Here is a 20,436-nt window from a genome sequence, read left to right as displayed (position 1 = left end):
GAGACTGGAAGCCTTTGGAGTGGTTGTCTGTCTCCATCCATGTGGTGGAGAATATTTAATCCTGGTCAGGGTGGGTTTGATTCTTTGGGTGAAGGACTGGTGACCAGTCTGGGGTGTTTCCTGCCTATCATAGGGCAAACACACACCCATGCCCACACACACACACACACACAAACTCATGTCTTTGGACTTGTGGGAGGGAAACCGGAGCACTTTTGTGGGAAGGGCTCATGAACACAGGGAGAACATGCAAACTCCACACAGAAAGGAATCGAGGAATCAAACGCAGGTTCTTCTTGCTGTGAGGCGACAGCACTACCCACTGCGCCACCGTGCCGCCCTAATCAAATATTAATAACTGTCAATTAAACTAGTGGTTAAACCAGAGACTGGAAGCCTTTGGAGTGGTTGTCTGTCTCCCTCCATGTGGTGGAGAAAATTTAATCACTACGCTGGCGAGATGGATTTTAAGAGAAGCTCTGAAATAACATTTTACTCTGCAGCTCTGCTACCTCGTACACTTTGGCATTTACCTTCCCTAAACATGGTAAATGTCACATTCAGAGGCAGATTGTGTACTGTGATACTGGGGCGTTGTGTATTAGAGTGTGTATTACAGTGTGTATTACTCTCTCTCTCTCTCTCATGGCTAAAACGTGACCAGATAACATGCTGATTAAATGTGAAAATCTACATTTTTATAATCTCTTTAACCAGTATAACATTAGGAGACTCATTAGGATCCGTTTACAGGAAAAACATTACTGTGCTGCGTCTGCTGATTCCTATAGAGACTATACAGTAAATGCTTAAGGAAAATACGTTTTTTACTGGACCTTAATGGTGTCCCGTTACGCCTGATTTAAAAACACCTCTGGGAGAACCGAATCGAACGGTAAGCCAATTTTTGAAACTTTGATGTTAAAGCTTTGGATTCGTGGTTGGTCTTGGACTGGAAGCTCGGCTGAAATCGTTTTTTTCAGCAGGATTTAAAGCCAACTTTTGCTAAGACTTTCCCCAGATGCTAATCTCGTTAATTATTATTTCGTGTCCGGTGAGACCGCTTTAAATGAAGCCCTGTTCAGGACTGTAATACCCTTTTAACAACAGTGGATTAGTGGGTGATTAAAGGGCACTCATCACTTATTTACATAGATTATACACAGCCTGACTATCACCTCAATACACTTTACATAATAACAGCGAAAATGGAAGGAAACTATTTGACGTTCCTTTATTAGGAATTTATTTAAGTTCACTGAATTTTTTGAGTACAGTGGTACCTTTAAATTGCCATTGAGTTTAAAAGGCGTTGAGTGTTAAGGTATTTTTTCCCCATAAGGATGTATGGGAAACGTGTTAATGCTCTCTATGGTCCTGTGGAACTGCATATATTTTAGGCTTATGTAAAATAATGGGGTTGTTTTTGACACCATACGATTGAAAAACAGTTAAAAACCAATATAACAATGTATTATTTCCTTATGCTTCTTAATCGTGGAGATACTTGATCTTGAAATACCTTATTCCTTTCAGTAAAGGTGCATTCACATGAGAAGCAGCACAATGGCTTTTGCGCTGCTGTGCTGTCATTTCCTATGGAGTGTGGCGGCGCACAAAGCTTACCGTCACTTATTGTACTAAAACAGCGAGTGAGAAATTTTATTAGTGGAGAGAACTTATGAGCAGTAATAATTAAGAGAGGTTTAGTGTTCCTGTGTCGTTCTTTTAATACATTAAACCATGTTAAGCATTTTTAACGATAAACATTTAGACTCTCGGAAAAGCTGATTCTCACATTTCTCAGCACCCTGAGCTGTATCACAAGTTTAAAAGTGAAACAGGGACTGAAAATCCAGATAAACACAGATACATGTGGAGCTTTGATGACATTTTGATGAAGTGCAGTCGTACACGTCGAGTTTAAAGGTATACATTTCTCAACAAATGGCGTCAAGTTTGAAAGCTGATGAGTTTAGGGGACGTCGGGTTGCAAGGTACCTCTGTAATTACCTTAATAGAACATAACAATGCGAGCTGAATGACATTTTTCTGCTTTAGCACCACTCTATCATGGTCAGGGTAGCGGTAGGTCCGACCAGCCTGGAATCCCTCAGCACATAAGCACTAAGCAATAACACACCCTGGACAGGACATAGTCCATCACTGGGCCTCGGACATTTCCCTAAAGACATAGCCAATGGTGTCTGTATGTAGACGCCAACCGTCTGAAAGCATCTCAAACCTTGAGGCAGATGTGCTACAAAAAAGGAACCTTTTCTGTTAGCCTACACTGGACACAAGTTTACCTAGACTGGACAGTTAAAGCCTGGTCTAATAATAAATCAGAATTTAAACTGCAGTGTGTTGATGAAGAAGCTGGATTTGACGAGTGCAGAATTAATCAATGGACCTGAAGGCAGTATAGCTGCTTTTTTTTCAGAACAGTTGCTTGTTAGGTATCTATAAGCGTTTTGAATCTTAAAGGAAGCGAGATTTCATTTTTAACTTTGGTTTAAAAAGCTTACAGAAGCCTCAGGCTCAACATGAGCCCACAGAATCCACAGAATCAGAATTTTCAGAAGCGACCGCGTTCGTGTTATTGAATGAATAGGCCTCAGAGACGAGGCGATGCGTTCCCCGCTTTCTTAAAAGACGCCACGATGAAAGAGATTCATACCAAACGCTTCCAGCTGTGACACAGCGCTAATAGACCATGCCTGAAAGCCTAAAGCTTGTGTTTAGACATGTTTGGATGTGCGTACCAGGGGTTCTTGGAAGATACGGACTCTCCGCTAGAGCTAGCGCCGGCGCTAACTTCCTGTAGCGGCCCGTCGTTGCCGTCGCTTCCTGTTGTGCCCGTACGGCATGAAGCGTGACGAGTCGCTACAGGGAAGTATTTCATCATTCAAATGGCGTTATGGGGCGAGCGTAAATCTCGCATCTCACCCGCTGCTTCCCTCGCTCTCTCGGTTTATCTCCGTTCCCCTCCAGCTTGCTCGCTTTGTCTAGCCGCCGCGCCGTCCTCGGATTCCTAACAGCCGATGCAATTTCCGCTCTCCCTTCCACTCAGGAGACTTTCCACCGAGCAGAACCCACCTGCACACGCTGATTACCCAATCAATCCCGATTACATTACCACGTTTGACTGCATCCCAGCCGCACGCCTCGAAAAGCTCCTCATTGGCCATTAGTCGTTCGAGGAGCGAGCTGTCTCCCCCCTTCCTCCTCCTCGAAGCTCCCCCCCCCCCCCCCGTCCGCACCAGAGTGTAAACAAATGCAAATGCATCCTCCAGGAGCTTCGCCGCTCCTCTCTCCTCTCACACTCCGCTTCACGGCACATGCTCCTTATTCATGACATAAAGGGTAACTTCATGCCTCCGTGCTCGACAGAAAAACAACCGAGCTTGAGTAGAGAAAAGAAATCATCCATCCAAACGACAAAAAGCGTAAGAATGATCAAACTGCAAACGGGGGGGAAATGATGGAGCGGTAACTGTGGTATTCTATCAGAAAAACCTATTCCACCTTTCTGTCCCACCAAACAATAATCATTTAAAGTCAAAAGCGTACGAACACTCGTAACAGGCGTAATCATTTCTCTGTAGTTTGTTGGATGTTTTTTGCTGGTTGCTATTTGAAAAAGGCTGCCATATCATGTGACACTATCAATTGAAATAAAAAAGCTCTAGCTCCTGCTTCTGCTGTTTCACTGTCCATCTAATAAGTGACGTACTGTGATGTCTTTTAAGCACATGCATCATTTGTGCATGATAGCCCATAAGCTTACAGCAGTGTAATGCTAGCTTAAATGAGGAGGCCATACCACACTTCAACAGGTTAATAATCTACTGATATGTATATATTTAGAGAGAGAGAGAGAGGGAGAGAAAGAGCTATAAATATAGAGCTATAGATATTGCTATAGAGACAGACAGACAGATAGATAGATATATAAACAGACAGATACACAGACAGACAGATATATAAACAGACAGACAGACATACAGATAGATAGACAGACAGATAGATAGACAGATAGATATATAAACAGACAGACACAGATATATAAAGACAGACAGGCAGATAGATAGATATATAGACAGACAGATAGACAGACAGACAGATATATAAACAGACAGACAGACAGACAAATAGATAGATAGACAGACAGACAGACAGACAGACAGACAGACAGACAGATAGATAGACAGACGGATAGATAGACAGATATACATTTTTGCTATACTATTTATGCACACCTTCTGTAAATTCGCACATAAAGAGCCACACCATGATCCACTTCCTTTACAGGCACCTCGGGCTACTAACCAGGGTCCTTGCACGCATTGAAGACCCCACCCATTTTTTCAATCCAGTCTTTTCCCACCTGGCAGACTTTTAATGGCCAGTATTGTCCGCTGCAGGCATTGCAAATTATGCACTCTAGGGGGGCGACTTCGGGGAGCTCAGAATCCCAGCGCTATGTACAGTATATTGTTGACCCAGGACATTTTTTATATATGTTTAAATAACACTTGGTTAACTTATTTATTTATTTATCCAAAGTGACCTACAATTGTGACAATCCAAGCAAATAACGGTAAAGGGCCTTGCTCAAGGGCCCAACAGAGGCAACCTTGCAATAACCCAGGGACCTTCAGATTACTAGCGTGTCCTGTCTGGGGTGTGTTACTGCATTGCACCCAGTGATTCTGGGAGAATCGGACTTGCCACGACCCTGACCAGTGTAAAGCGTGGTAAAACTGCACCTGCTTTCATGTGGTTGAACCTTGAACTGTTAATGAAAAGGTTGGGCCACTGTTGGGACCCTGAGCACAACCCTTAACCCTCAGTTTCTGGATCAGTTGTCACCTTGGATAAAAGCATCCACCATACCCCATTAAATGAATGTTGCTTTGTTTCCTCACTGTGTAATAAAATCACTGTTGTTTTGTTTTTTGCAGATGACACGGCCTATTCAGGTTAAACCAGCTGACAGCGAGAGTCGTGGAGGTAAAATCTAGAACTTTCTACTCAGCCGTTCTGTCTCTCTTTTGTATTAGTCTGTACTCGAATGGTCTGACCAACCGGTTGCACGTTTAGAACATTTTCAGCCTGGACCTGTGTGAACAAATCTTAATGCTTTCTAACCTGACAGGAAATAAAGTCAAAGCTATTAAGCTATTAAAGTTTATAGAGAGCCGCTTAGAGAAAACCGTTCAGGGAGCTTGTAGATGATTAAATATTAAATAACTTAAAAAAAAAAAAAAGATGCAGTTTCTGAATGTAATTAAAAACATCAGTGTTAGTATAAAGTATAAATCACTGAGTTCTGTGTTCTGTCACTTTGTTTTAGTAGCTGCTTCTGCTACCCCATAACCCCCCCCCCCCCCCCCCCATATACACTACATCAACAATAGTATTATAAAAGCACTTCTAATTTTTACATTCATGCATTTCAGCCACAACAATTGCTAACAGGTGTAATAACTCAATTAAATAAAGGAACAACAGTTTAGGGAAGGCTCTTCCCTGTTCCAGCATGACTGCCCCCCTGTGCACAAAGCTAGCTCTATAAAGAAACTCCACAGGCCTGACCTCAGACAGATTGGGAATGAACTAGAACATCAGCTGAGGTTTTCTTGACCTACATCATCACCCAGCCATACAAACGCTCTTTTTCTGAACGGGTACAAATTCCCACAGATACAGTATATGTCAAAGTCTTGTAAGAAGCCTTCTCAGAAGAGTGGCTGTTGCTCTAGCTGTAGAAGTCACATACAGGTCACTCAGTTTTAATAGCATTTGGGGTGGCTCGGTGGGTAGCACTGCCGCCTCAGAGCAAAAAAGCCCTTGGTTCGAATCGCAGGTAGAGCGGTCAGGGTCCTTTCTGTGTGGAGTTTGCATGTTCTCCCTGTGTCTGTGTGGGTTTTCTCCGGGAGCTCCGGTTTCCTCCCACAGTCCAAAGACATGCAGTCATGTTAACTGGAGCTATTTAAAAACTACCCTAAATGTGTGTGTGTGTGTGTGTGTGTGTGTGTGTGGTTGCCCTGTGATGGACTGGCGACCTGTCCAGTGTTTTTGCTGACTTTCGCCCAGTAAATCAGACCCCCATGACCCTAAATATGATAAAGTGCTGCTAAATCAGACAATAAATGAATGACGAGCAGATGTTACTATGGTTTCTGTGGGAGCAGCTTGTTTGTTTGGGTTTCGCTCCACTTTTTGATTGTTGAATATCTGTACGTACGAGGGATGTTCAAAAAGTTTCAACACTTTTATATTTTGATTGGAGACGGTGAGAGTGGGAGGAGTCGTAATCGATCGTGTCTGAGAGACTGAGCGAGAGCTCATAGTCCGGATTTAGCGCCATCTGATTTCCACCTTTTTTTGGACGCTCAGAGAAGCTTTAAGGGGAAGAAGATTTTCATGTGATGATGATGTGAAAGCAGTGCTGCATCAGTGGCTGCGAGCTCAACCGAAAACATATTTTACTGATGACATTAAAAAGTTGGTACGACGCTGGAAAAATGCATCGGAAGGTGACTGTGTAGAAAAGTGATGTAGTTTGTTTTAAAATTCTTAATAAATAGAGTCTAAATAAGTGCGGAGGTGGAAATCAGATGCCGCTAAATCCAGACTATAAGCGTCTCTCAGTCTATCAGACACGACCGATTACTACTCCTCCCGCCCTCACCGTATCCCACCAAAATATAAAAGTGCGGAAACTTTTTGAAGATCCCTCATATTTGGTTCATTTGAAAGGAAACCTGAGATAATGAGCTGCATAAAGATAATAGGGCAGATGTGAGGGTTTGAGTATCATCATAAATTTTAAATTCTGTGTGTGTGTGTGTGTGTGTGTCTCTTTTTTCATTCTCTCACTAATGGCTGTTGTGGGATTTCATTTTGACTAAAGTGATTGCATTATTGAGTGAAGAAGTGTGTACAGGCCACATCCTGGTCCTGCCAAGTGCATTATCATTAGACAGTAAATTAAAAAGTCATTAGAGGAGAGAGTGTGACTGGAGTTGGGGATTTCACAGCTTTTGTTAAATATATGAGAGAGGGAATGTGGGAGGAAGCACAGAATGTGAGAGGACGACTTCTCAGTGCACGAATCACCATCAGTGTAACAGCTGGGACCGGTGTCGGGAACCTCGGCTCTCGGTTCGGGTTCACATGTACAGGATTTAAAAGCAGTGAGAGTGCACGTACTCACTCACATTATTAAACCTCAGTCATGGACAATTTTGTATCTCCAATTGACCTCACTTGCATGTCTTTGGACTGTGGGAGGAAACTCCTGGAGGAAACCCACACGGACACAGGGAGAACATGCAAACTCCACACAGAAAGGACCCAGACTGCTCCATCTGGGAATCAAACCCAGGTTCCTGTGAGGCGACAGTGTTACCCACCGAGCCACCATGCCACCCACAAAATTAATTCCAAAAGATAGTTAAATAAAGATGACAAAAATGTAAATTGGGTTGGTGGGTAGCAGTGTCGCCTCAAAGCAAGAAGGTCCTGGGTTCGATTCCCAGGTGGAGCAGTCCGGGTCCTTTCTGTGTGGAGTGTGCATGTTCTCCCCGTGTCTGTGTGGGTTTCCTCTGGTACCCATTTTCCACCAACGCAGAACGGTTCCGGTTCGTTGTGCAACGCCCACCGTTTTTACACATGACGCATGCTTGGTTCCCAAAAACTGGTGGAAACGTGGGTCGGTTCTCTAAAGAACACCTAGGTTCGAAGAAACTCGAACAGAACCGGTTCAAGAAGAGTTCTTCTGGTGGAAAAGCGCTATGGGAGCTCCGGTTTTCTTCCACAGTCCAAAAACATGCAGTCAGGTTAATTGAAGCTATTAAAAAACTATCCTGTGTGTGTGTGTTTGCTCTGTGATGGACTGGCGACCTGTCCAGGGTGTTTCCTGACTTTTGTCCAGTGAATCGGATCCTTGTGACCCTGAATATGATATAGCAATGGTAAAACAGCCAATAAATGAATGAATAAGGAAACATTACTATGGTCGCATTATTAAAACTATTTTTAAATATTAAAATTAGTAATACATTTGCTTATTATTCTCTTTACTTTGATCTTGTCACCCCTTATGAATATAAGAGCATAAAGGCTTTGTGTAGTTCAGTGTGAGCGTGTAGGTTTGGTGTTGGTGTACTCGTGTATGTCCTGTGACTGTGACTTGAGCGTGAAGAGAAGCAGCATTTCGATGTACAGTAGCAGCCGCCTGTAAAATGTTTTATAGTGACTGTGGGGATTAAAAAAAAAGTCTGCAGCCTGGCAACAGTAGGAGTATTAATGGAGAAGGAGAAACAATATAGTCCTCTGATGTACCATCAAACTGTGTGTGTGTGTGTGTGTGTGTGAGTAGTAACAGAATATGTATTGCGATTCAGTCCAGGACACATTTTTTAAATGTATTATTTAGAATACAGTACAGCTCTATTTTTCCCTCCGTCACTCACAACATGCAACACCTCAAACTTTAGTGTAGAGGAGATCTGCAGCGGGCACCGGCGCATTCAACTAGACGGTCAAAAATGAGATAAATCTTTAAAGTTTCGTACTTTTGCAGGTAAACGATTCAAAGGCTGTTGTTAAAAAATTATTAATTGCAGGGCAGCAGGATGGTACAGCAGATTTCCTAACTACCTCTCAAAAAATGCCGATAGGTGGATTGATTGATACAATGGTTTAATTCCTCACCTTTCACCGTATCCCAGGACTGTCTTAAGACCTACTGCAACCACGACCAAAATAAAACTCCTCCCAACTCACTAATTCACTGCCTGTATATTTTACCCATCATTCTTTTCTAACCTCCTTTATGGATCCTCCCGCCTCCTCCCCATTCATTTACATTTACATTCTCTGCCTTTAGCAGACGCTTTTATCCAAAGCAACTTACAGTATACAATCTAAGCAATTGAGGGTTAAGGGCCTTTCTCAAGGGCCTAACAGTGGCAACCTTCTGCTTAGTAGTCCAGTACCCTAACCGCTAGGCTACAACTGCCATTCGCTCCACAGCTCTTCATATTTTCCCCCTTCTTCATGTCCCCAAACAAGGGTGGGTGTCAGGCTGCCGGCACAAAGAGGAAGCCACCTTAAACTCTAGCCCAACATTCAGTCACCCCCCAACCCCCTGCTTCCCTTACTGTCTATGAATCCCTCTTTATCCACTGTAGTTAAAGGCGTGGCCCACACTTGTAAACAGAATGCAGGCTCCAACATCAGACCAATCAACATTTTAAAAAACCATTAAACAGATGAAAACAGTTCATGATTTCATGATTTGGGGGGGGGGGGGGGGGGGGGGTTAAAACTCCCATGTGATTACTTCAGGATTAAGTTCTCTCAAACTGCCCTGGTGGCTGGTCATTAGAAAAGAAAATGTAGCCATTACCGTTCCACCCAGGTTAATCTCCTTTCTGTCCTCCACTAATGACCAAGCAAAACCAAAGTCACGGTGCATACCCGCTTCCCCACGTCTGAGTGGCGAGCACTTAAGCGTCCACTTGTAATTACAAAGAATCAGAGCTGGTTATAGACTGCAGGAAGGAGAAAGGGATGTTTCTTATCGACTGTAATTAAAATGTTACTCTTGAGAACTTGGATTAATAGAACAAAGATACAGTAGGTACCTGTTCACAGTTTACACAGTGTGGAGCTTTTCTGGTGTAGAAGGACAGTAGAAGGTTCTTTGTCCACCGAACAGGAGGGTGTACTGTGACACTCCTTCACCCCCTTCTGTTTTTTACCTCGTGTGTGTTACAGCCATAACAATTCTAACAGGTGTAATTAATCATTTATATAAAGGCAACTATATGGTTCCAGCATATATAACTTTGCAGCAGCACTTTAGGAAAGGCTCTTTCCTGTTCCATCATGACCCAACCTGCCCCGGGCACAAAACAAGCTCTATAAAGCCATTAAGAAAAGTTCGGTTCAAAGGAACTCCAGCGTCCTGCACAGAGCCCTGAACTGAACAGCTTAGGACCAACATCAGTGTCCAGCCATAATGGCAAATGCTCTTTTTACTGAATGGGCACAAATTCCCACAATCTTTTGAGAAGCCTTCTCAGGAAAGTGGTTGTTGTTCTAGCTGAAAAGATCACACACTGTGTATTCTGACACCTTTCTATCAGAACCAGCATTCACTCCTTCAGCAATCTGAGCTACAGTAGGTCGTCTGTTGGATCAGACCACACGGTCCAGCCTTCGCTCCCCACGTGCATCAATGAGCCTTGGCCGCCGGTTTACCACTGTTCCTTCCTTGGACCACTTTTTATAGATACTGACCACTGCAGACCGAGAACACCCCATAAGAGCTGCAGTTTGGGAGATGCTCTGACCCAGTCGTCTAGCCACAATTTGGTCCTCGTCAAACTCACTCAAATCCTTCAAATCCGCCCATTTTTCCTGCTTCTAACATCAACTTTGAGGATAAAATGTTCACTTGCTGCCTAATATATCCCACCCACTATGTCACTATGTCAGTGGTCATAATGTTATGCCTGGTCGGTGTATGTATATAAGCTAACTATTTAACAACATTGCAATATTCAGAAAAAAAGCAAATCGCTCAGCTAAGGCGCTATATTAAAAATAACAAACATTTCTAGACGTATTCCTGTCTGAGAGACCTCATGAATACATTCCGCCCCGAGTCACGTTTCTGCTAACGCTAGCGAGAGCCAGAAAGCCCATGACCCGACTGTACTGTACTGGACCAAACTCACTCCTCCCGCTCTGTCATAAACGATATTTATCCCTCGCCGGCTTCTCTCTCTGCGACCCGGCACACGACGTCGCGGCCGGAATACCAAGTGCTTCTCAGCGCCCCGAGCGAAAGAGTCTCAGTGCACGTGCGTCCCTAAAACGCAGCTGAAGAGGCACGGCAATTTAAAATTCGAAAAGCTTTCGCGTGTTTGATGTCTCATTTTTGCGAGGACGTCTGGGAGGAGAGACGAGTGCTCCACGCTGTGTGTAGAATGGAGGTGACGAGTGTGTGATGGAGGGTTGCCGCAATCAACCAGAATGACCTCTTAAATGAAGTGGATGGAGGCAGGCAGGCACAAAGGCGCACACACACACACAGTTACATAAGTGTGTGTCATCCGTGCCTACGTGCAGACTTGACCTCTCGGATGAATAGACATCCCGGCATTTACATTCAGGATGTCTTCTTATTATCCAGGGTGGAATAGGCAGCCTAGAATAGCATCCGCTAAGGAGGGGGGTGCTAGTCCGAAGCTCTCCTCGAATAGCGGGGGTGTGGTGCAAGCGGCAGGGGTCACCAGAGTGCACAGTGGACTTGGACATCCAATTTGGGACAGCTTATATCTTATTACTGTATTCAGTATTCACTCAGTAGTGCTGCACAAACATCTGTGAGCATCAAATGATGTGACCTCTGTGGGCACGTATTCATGTGCATGAGCATTTTATGCATATTACATGTGGTCACACACATCAGATTATGTAGCTGCAGTGTTTCTTAGTTAATCTGGTCTTTGTTACTAGTAACAATGTTATTAGGGTGACTCTAGGACCCCCCCCCCCCCCCCTCCCTTAACCAGATTATGGGGCCAGAACAGGACCAATTCTTCTGACTGAGAACCTGGCGTGAAAGTGCCGAACCGTTTGCCAGTGTCAGTCTATAGAAAAGTAGAATTCTCTAGAATAGTAATTCAGTATCTAGTATTCACTATTAACAATGTTATTAGGGTGACTATAGGACCCCCCTCCTTCCCTTAACTGGTTCTAGATCCGATTATGGGACCAGAACAGGACCAATTCTTAGTTTATCTTGTCTTTGTTACTAGTAACAATGTTATTAGCGTGACTCTAGGACCCCCCCCCTTCCTTTCCTTGCACATTGGCCACTTGAGTCACAGGTTAACTGGTTCCAGACCAGATTATGGGACCAAATCACTCTGAGAACCTGGTGTAAAAGTGCCGAACCGTTCGGGATCCTGGCACCGTCACCATGTCCGTGGAAACATTTTTGTCTATAGAAATTTATCTATAGTTTATACATAGTGTCTTACATGTACAGTACATGGGCACCTCACAGCTCCAAAATCCTGGGTTTAGTTCCCAAATAAAGCGGTGCGGATTCTTTGTTTGGAGTTTGCATGTTCTCCCTGTATCTGCGTGGGTTTCCTCCCACAGTCCAAAGACATGCAGTAAGATTAATTAAAGATACTAAAATCTCCCTAGATATGAGTGTCCAGAGTGTTTTCCAAGTGATTTAGACCCACCGTGACCCTGACCAGGTGGTAAAACAGACAGTGAATGCGTATTATGATGGTTTGTTACCCTGCTAGTGATGATTCGGCTATGGCATACGTATAAAGGTGTACGTTAATCTTTGTACCTGTCGGCTCAGCGGATACTAAACTAGTAATCTGAAGGTTGCCAGTTCAAGCCCCACTGCCATTAGTTTACCACTATTACAGTACTTTGAACTGTAAATTTCATGTTAACTGCATTTATCAAGCACTGACCATTAATCTGTATTCAGATTATTTTCTCCACACAATTAGGGAGTTTTGCAGCGAGGTCGCTCTAATCCATATGTTTGTTTCTCGGGCAGCAGCCAGCAGTAACCAGCGCATTCAGTACAAGCAGAAAGGCCCATTACCGCATGACCTTTCCATGTGGTCCTGATCATTTACAAAATGTCTCATACATTATAAAAAGGCCGCCGGCCTCCGCGTGCTTATAAAACACAATAGCATTGAGGGCTCTGTAATAGATGTGTTCATTTACGACGGGTGGAGGTTGGCATTAAACATGCTTGTAGCGCCGTATATACGCTTTACTGTTCTTTTTATGGAACCTGTGCCGCCAGCTCGCGGGGTCGTCGTGTCTCCTGCGAAATTACCGCAATCACTTCAAGCTGGCAACACCCACTTATATAATCAGCATGGATTCTGCTCGGAGGTCAACGAGAGCTGTGACCAAGGGTTGCCAGATTGAATATTTTATTAAATAGCTCAATCAGGGCTGGAAGAGTTTTCCTCACGTTCTAAAGTGGAAAAACACATCGTCCTAAACATCAGACCCCCCACATTGTCTAATATAGTAGCCTATGTCTTAGGATAGAGGGTTTTGTTTTTTTTAGATTTTAGTGTAGAGCCCGGATACTTTCACTGATTCTGATCCTGATCCACTATTTAAATGAGCCTGGACATATCGATTCATTTCTATTCAAGGGGATCATACATTTTAATACACTGTAGTCTCGCCAAGAGCCTTTCATTTTGACAAACTCACATACAGTAGCCAACCAGGAGTATTTCAAAACGCAAACACTGGCTGCCTCAAGTGGTGATGAACGACCCACCGCGCTACTACCAGCGGGAAAAAAAAAAGTCAGGCTTCGGGTCATTAGTGGTGTCTTCATACTGATTGCCCGACACTTTATTGCTATAATAAAACAAACCTTCATTTTCTCTGCTATTGATCTACAAACCAGGCAAATGGGCTGTACCCCTAGTGCCAGGATTCAGTGCTGCTCTGAGTAGCGCTTCTTCCACGTCGGGCTGAGCGGGATGGAAAAACACAATCAGCATCACTGTACTGCTAATGTTTTGAGGGAATCGGGGTAAAGGCAGAGGCATTAGAGCAGTTTTACAATGCATTCGGGAGCCTTCACGTACAGAGCTTTGTTAGCCTGAGACAGCCGTCGGCCGTGAATTGGCTCACGGAGAACTACGAAGAAAGAGGCTCACGCCTCTACACTCTGCAGCCTTTCATTCCTTTTTCTTTTTGCTTTTGAGGGTGTTATGGAAAAATCAGACTACGAATATCAGTTTTATGCTGTTTGTGCATTCAATCCTTAGTTATATTGTGCTTGAGATGTACAGAGATAAGCAACATGTCTGTTGTAAGCAGATAAGAAACAACAGTTAGCACAGAATGGAGGTTACAAAGTCCACCACCCGATGTGATATGACTAGAGCAGTATAAAGGGAGGCCCACAGTTCTGTCCATAGATTCCATTAGATCGATCAGCAATCACTCGTTTCCCATATTTGCACTGTTCCAGTTTGGTTATATCCAATTTCCTCTTCCGCTTGCACAACACACTCACTGGCTAAAGAGTGGTAGGATTCAACCATGTGCTTCAGATGCCGTAGATAAGATTAAAATATCCTAGAGCGGTCCTTTAATGTTCAACATACTGACCACGACCTGTTCTATGACATACAGGTGTATTCTGAATAATCCTTTAAATATATAGACTGGATTTAAATGTTGATTTTTGAGGTAAAGTTAAAGATACAGTAAAAGAACACCTCCCATTAGCTTGAGGAGTAAGAATAAACAGAAATCCAGGTTGGACAAGGGCGAGTGCCTGTGTGTCCTATTGCCGTGATTATTTCGGAGCGGTTTATTTTTCTGGTGTGTGGTTTCTGCATTATTCATCCCCTGCAAGCCCAGATTTCATTTTTGACACACCGTTGGCTTTCGTGAGAGCAAACGCTGTCCGGAAACAGCAGTGACATTTTGACGCTTGTTTAGAAGCAAAAATGACAGAGGAAACGTTGATGCCATGGACCAAGATAGTACTGATCTCTCCTTCTTACTGCTGGTGATTATATCGCCTGTATAAACTAAAACAAAAGTATGTGGACACCTGAGCATTTGACACCTGTTTTTTTTTTTTGTCATGGTGCTGTGCAAGCCTCCACACCCAACACGTCCAACCTTTATGGATTTTCCTTGGTCCACAAGGGCACGATCATGCTGGAACATGAAAAATGGGCCTTTTCCATATCATTGCCACAAAGTTAGTAGCATATAATTTATTTAAAACTATTAATTTTCTACACCTATCAGCAATGCGAATGGATAAGCATGTGACTTTAAATATCAGGACCAATGTCCACATACTTTTAACCCTGTAGATGTCTTAGATGTATATTAATGGCCCGGTTTTATATATAGATGGACTTTTACATAAAGATGGACTATAGAGGTACAATTACTGACTGTATCCCACCTGTTGTTCTGTACATTTGGTCACCCCCTGCACACAATCCATTAATGAAAAGGGTTCCATATAGGACCCCCACTGACTGACCAGATATTAATTTCCACTGGCATGGTATTGGCATGTTATCATGTGTTATACTGTTATAGATTTAGCATTTCCAGAAAAGTTAGGACATTTTGTACATATCCAAAGTTATTTAAAGTGGATTTGAGGGTTAAGGGCCTTGCTTAAGGGCCCAGCAGTGTCAGTTTGATGGTGATGAGGCTCGAACCAGCATGTAATGCAAATTCTCACACGTACTAGCCACAACCAGGCAGTTATAACAGGCAGTCATTGTATACAAACTCTATATGTGATGTCCAGGCTGCACCCAAACTGCTTTACAGTGTAGTAGTGCACTTATTACATGAGGGTTGAGGACCTTGCTCAGGGACCTAACAGTGGCATCTTGTTGGGTGTGGGGTTTGACCCAGCAACCTTCGGTTTGTACATTAAATTCTGATCCTATCCACTATTACTGCGCACAAACTAATCGTCTGGTACCTATCGTCAGCTCACTTTTCAGACAGACCCTTTGACTTTGTATCTTGAGTCCATTTTAAGAGAAATTATTCCCCTTCTCTCACCTTCTGGATATTGAAATGAACCTTCCTGGTTGATATCCTGCATTACCCCCACTCCCTGTCTCCTACACACACCTAATCCCGTCTCCTCACACCCACACACACCTCCCCCGTCTTGTATCCTGTATTACCCGCCATAAAACCGACACCCATTTTATCACACTACCCCATTTTTTGTTCACCAGACTTTTGTAGTTCCCCTCTCCATTGCCATTTCTTTCCCCCCTTACCCTCCTCCTCTTTTTCTTAATACCTCCCCTCATTTCAAGTGTAGATAAAATCTTGCCAAAAATATGGCTAGTTAGATTCTGTTGATCTTCCAAGCTGTGCCCATACATCTGTATGTGTTAATAAACTACTCTACTCCTGAAGACCTGGTCTCCTGACTCCTGTATGCCGAATTTCTAACAATTGAGACACACGTCTTTATTTAATCCGAAAAAATGCTTCAGTTAAAAATATAGGCTGAAGGCTGCTCAGGTGGCGCAGTGGTAAAAACACACTCTGGAACCAGAGCTGGGATCTCGAATACATCGTATCAAACCTCAGTTCTGCCTGCCGGCTAAGGCTAAGGGGCCACATGAACAACGATTGGCCTGTTGTTCAGATATGGGTCTCTCTCTCTCTCATGACTGGTGCAATTACGACTTCTGCTGGCTGATTGATGGCGCCTGCACAGAGATGAGAAAAGAGTGCTGTCAGGGTGTGTCTCTTCATATACAACGCTGAGCTGCACTGCACTCGTCAATGTGTAGGGGATAAGATGCATACGGCATGCTGCCCTGCTGCCCACGTGTCGGAGGGGGCGTGGGTGAGCTTCGTTCTTCTCAAATATATAGGCTGAATTGTTTAAATCAGACTATATCTGCTGAGAGGAAAAGCTAAACTAGTGTTTGTGTGTGTGTGTGTGTGTGTGTGTGTGTGTGTTGCGCTTTCCAAATCCAGCACATCCCCCTTTTCCTGGCCTCATTTAAAGCGTGCACTGCTGTGTACGTGTGCTTGTGTGTTATTTGATATCTCTCAGTGTCATCCCCGTCATGGTGGATTTCTAAGTCGGGAGCGGAAGAGCAGAAGATCGGATAGGTTACATAAGTGTCTAGACTTCAATGACAGTTCGAAGGATTCTTTCCTGGAAAAGTTAATTAGCTGGCGAGTCGTTCTGGTTTACTCGGTGCATCCACCCCTTACTTTCATCTCCTTTCATGTTTCAGGCCGCGTGCCCAGATTTATTAGGGTACAGCGCTCTGACGCGCGTTTAGAGTTTCTCGCTGGCATCCACTGTACGTTAGAAACACACTTTGTTTGAAACGACTCCCCAGTTTATCGCTGCTATATTAATCTTTGATGTAGCAGCTAACAGTGAGAACTACAGTTTAAAGGCGCAATTAAAGGCCGCCACTAAATCCCCAAGTTCAAACAGGGTTTTAATAAGTGCACTTTTTTCATGCTTCCTCTCTACTGGTGCTGATCCCCGCTCTGATTGAGGAGAGCAAGACTGCCACACTGCCGACTGCATCTTTTCACCTGCACGAGCCAAGTTCATATACGGATCAGCTTTGTGCACGGAGAGACACACCCTGATCAACGCATTATTCCTCGACTCTGTAATCCGTAATTTGCTCAGTTATGAGGAGTCCCTATCATGCCTTATGTAACTCTATATAAAACAGCCAATCGTTGTTCATGCAGCCGCCCAGTAGGGTGTATTTCCGCCAGACACACACTCCCTCCAACATGTGCTCAGTCCACCAATCCCTTCTTATTTACGTATGGGGAGCCACGCCCTGATCTCTGCGCTCTTCCACTTTCTGTACATGCGCGCTGGGCAACCAAGGTCCTTACACAGCATTAATAACCCCTCCCCTTAGTCCGGTCTTTCACACCCAGCAGTCTGGAAGCCTGCTCAGAATCTCAGCTCTGGTGTGCTAGCGGATTATCCCACTGCACCACCTGGGTGCCAGAGATTTCTTTTAATGTAAGCGTATCTAGACAGTTTGTATCTTGCTTCTCAAAGCAAGGTCCTGGGTTCAAATCCCAGATGAAGTGGTCTGGGCCCTTTCTATGTGAAGTGGAGTTAGCATGCTTCCCCATTTCTGTGTGGGTTTCCTCTGGGAGCTCTGTTTTTCCTCCTAAGGAGCTACTAAAACTTGCTGTGTGTATGTGTGTGTGTGTGTGTGTTTGCCCTGTGATGGACTGGCAACCTGTCCAGAGTCCACCACAACCATGAATATGATGAAGCAGAGGTAAAACAGACTGAATATATGAATAAATGTTATAACAGAGTTATAACAGGCAGTCATTGTATACAAACCCCATGAGGGATTTCCAGGCTGCGCCCAAATCACATTCTCTTTTCTAGATAGTGTGTAAAGTACACTATTGGTAGTGCACTAACTGCATTTACATTTACAGCGGTAAGCCAACAATTTTATCCAAAGCGAGCTACTGAGGGCCTTGCTCGGGGACCCAACTGTGGGATCTTGGTGGTTGTGGGGCTTGACCCAGCAAACCTCAGTTGACCAGTGCAGTAGTTTAAATGCTGATCCTACACTGCCCAGTATCACTGCCCAGAAACTAATCGTGTGGTCCCAGCTTTCCGTTGGCCTTTAGGATAATGCAGTACATTCCTCCGAGTCTGAACGATGATGGCGGTAATCCTTTTAGAGAAGGTCAGCAAGCATTTCAGATCCAAGCCCTGCTGCCTGCGGTAACCATGGCAACATGCTTCTTTCACACACACACACACACACACAAAACTGGTCGTTGTGCTGACCAAGGTCCTGAATATTACTTGTATTGTTTTCAATGGACCTGGAGCTGTCCGTGGTGCTGAAAAGATCTACAGGGTGTCCCAAAATGAACATCAATAATGTTTTTGCTTTATTTAAAAGTACAGACATGGAGGTTATGTATGAAACAAAACATCTGACAAATGACCCCCTTGACCGTGGCAGCACATGTTCACTCTTTTGATGAAATTTTCCATGACACATTGACATAATTACTGAGAAATTTCAGGTCCTGAAATTTCAGGTCTTCTTTGAGGTCCTCAATGGATTGTGGTTTGTTGGTGTACACTTTATCCTTAAGATAACCCTGAAGAAAGAAGTCTAACGGCGTCAAGTCACATGATCTTGACATGTGACATGACCTTTTTTAATGTGAATCTTTACAATTTCTACGTGTTGTTCGATTGTGTACATTTTCATGATTTAACCTCAACGTTTACCAATGACAGCAATTTAAAAATCTCTAACTCAGGTTTTGCTGCGAAAAAATGGCAGCACATTTAAAACGTCAGTTCATTTTGGGACACCCTGTAAATCTCACTGAGAAAAACAAGGCTACATGCTCTTACTCTATTGGAATGCACTTCACTCCACTGTAATATAAAGATCAGTTTCTGCAAAAGAAAAGGTTTTTTGTTGGAATATAATTAGCAAGATTTAAGAAGTGAGGAATGACGCACGCTGAGACGAGCTGTTCTTAAAAAATGTGGCGTAATTCATCGACCATGATGCAGGATTTTCACATACTAGGAAAAGCCAGAAGAACAGCAATGGCAACATGTATTCCCCCTTGTCCCTTTAATAAGGGGGTGGCCAGTGAGGGCAGAAGGCTAACACGTGCCTCATCTGTCATGTATGCAACCACCGACAACCTTTTGAAAAAAACAGACCTGCTTTTCAAGCTGGTTTATACACACACTGTAGCCAGTGCTTTCGGGAGCTAAATAATAGCCATAACATTAAAACAACCTCCTTGTCCATTTTATCAGCTCCACTTTTCCATATAGAAGCACTTTGTAGTTCTACAATTACTGACTGTAGTCCATCTGTTTCTCTGTATGCTTTGTTAGCCCCCTTTCATGCTGTTCTTCAATGGTCAGGACCCACACAGGACCACTACAGAGCAGGTATTATTTAGGTGGTGGATCATTCTCAGCACTGCAGTGACACTGACATGGTGGTGGTGTGTTCGTGTGTGTTGTGCTGGTATGAGTAAATCAGACACAGCGGCGCTGATGGAGTTTTTAAACACCTCACTGTCACTGCTGGACTGAGAATAATCCACCAACCAAAAATATCCAGCCAACAGCGCCCTGTAGGCAGTGTCCCGTGACCACTGGTGAAGGTCTAGAAGATGACCGACTCAAACAGCAGCAATAGATAAGCGATCGTCTCTGACTTTACATCTACAAGGTGGACCAACTAGGTAGGAGTGTCTAAAAGAGTGGACAGTGAGTGGACACGGTATTTAAAAACTCCAGCAGCGCTGCTGTGTCTGATCCACTCATATCAGGACAACACACACTAACACACCACCACCATGTCAGTGTCACTGCAGTGCTGAGGATGATCCATCACCTAAGTAATACCTGCTCTGTGGTGGTCCTGTGGGGGTCCTGACCATTGAAGAACAGGGTTAGTAAGGATCAGTAATTGTAGAACTACAAAGTGCTTCTATATGGTAAGTGGAGCTGATAAAATGGACAGTGGGTGTACAAACAAGGAGGTGGTTTTAATGTTATGGCTGATCAGTGTTGATTAAAACTGGCAACCATGTACTAATTTCAAGAGACTAGTCAGCAGTTATAGTACATAACCCAGCACATGTTAACCACCATTTATTATTACTGAATGTGTCCCAATCATACAACACAAAAACTAAAACTTACAGAAGTCATTCCGCTGATAAAACTGTATGGTGTGTAAACTTGACTTTACCTAAACAAACTTTATATTAGACGTAGAGAAAAACACACAGTGAGCGAGAGAGAAACAA

The 20,436-nt window shown here is 43.7% G+C and overlaps 1 protein-coding gene across 1 annotated transcript in view; it reads left to right on the top strand.

Annotated features, from left to right (window-relative positions):
• LOC134302812 (CUGBP Elav-like family member 5) overlaps positions 1 to 20,436 on the top strand; it is a 141,145-nt gene that overhangs the window by 65,279 nt on the left and 55,430 nt on the right. Inside the window, exon 3 of the mRNA XM_062988021.1 lies at positions 4,968 to 5,016. Coding sequence (XP_062844091.1) covers positions 4,968 to 5,016 — 49 coding nt within the window. The remainder of the gene's footprint in view (positions 1 to 4,967; positions 5,017 to 20,436) is intronic.

The sequence above is a fragment of the Trichomycterus rosablanca genome, chromosome 25 (assembly GCF_030014385.1).
Source record: "Trichomycterus rosablanca isolate fTriRos1 chromosome 25, fTriRos1.hap1, whole genome shotgun sequence".
Lineage (NCBI taxonomy): Eukaryota > Metazoa > Chordata > Actinopteri > Siluriformes > Trichomycteridae > Trichomycterus > Trichomycterus rosablanca.
This window is presented reverse-complemented; position numbering and strand designations above follow the sequence as displayed.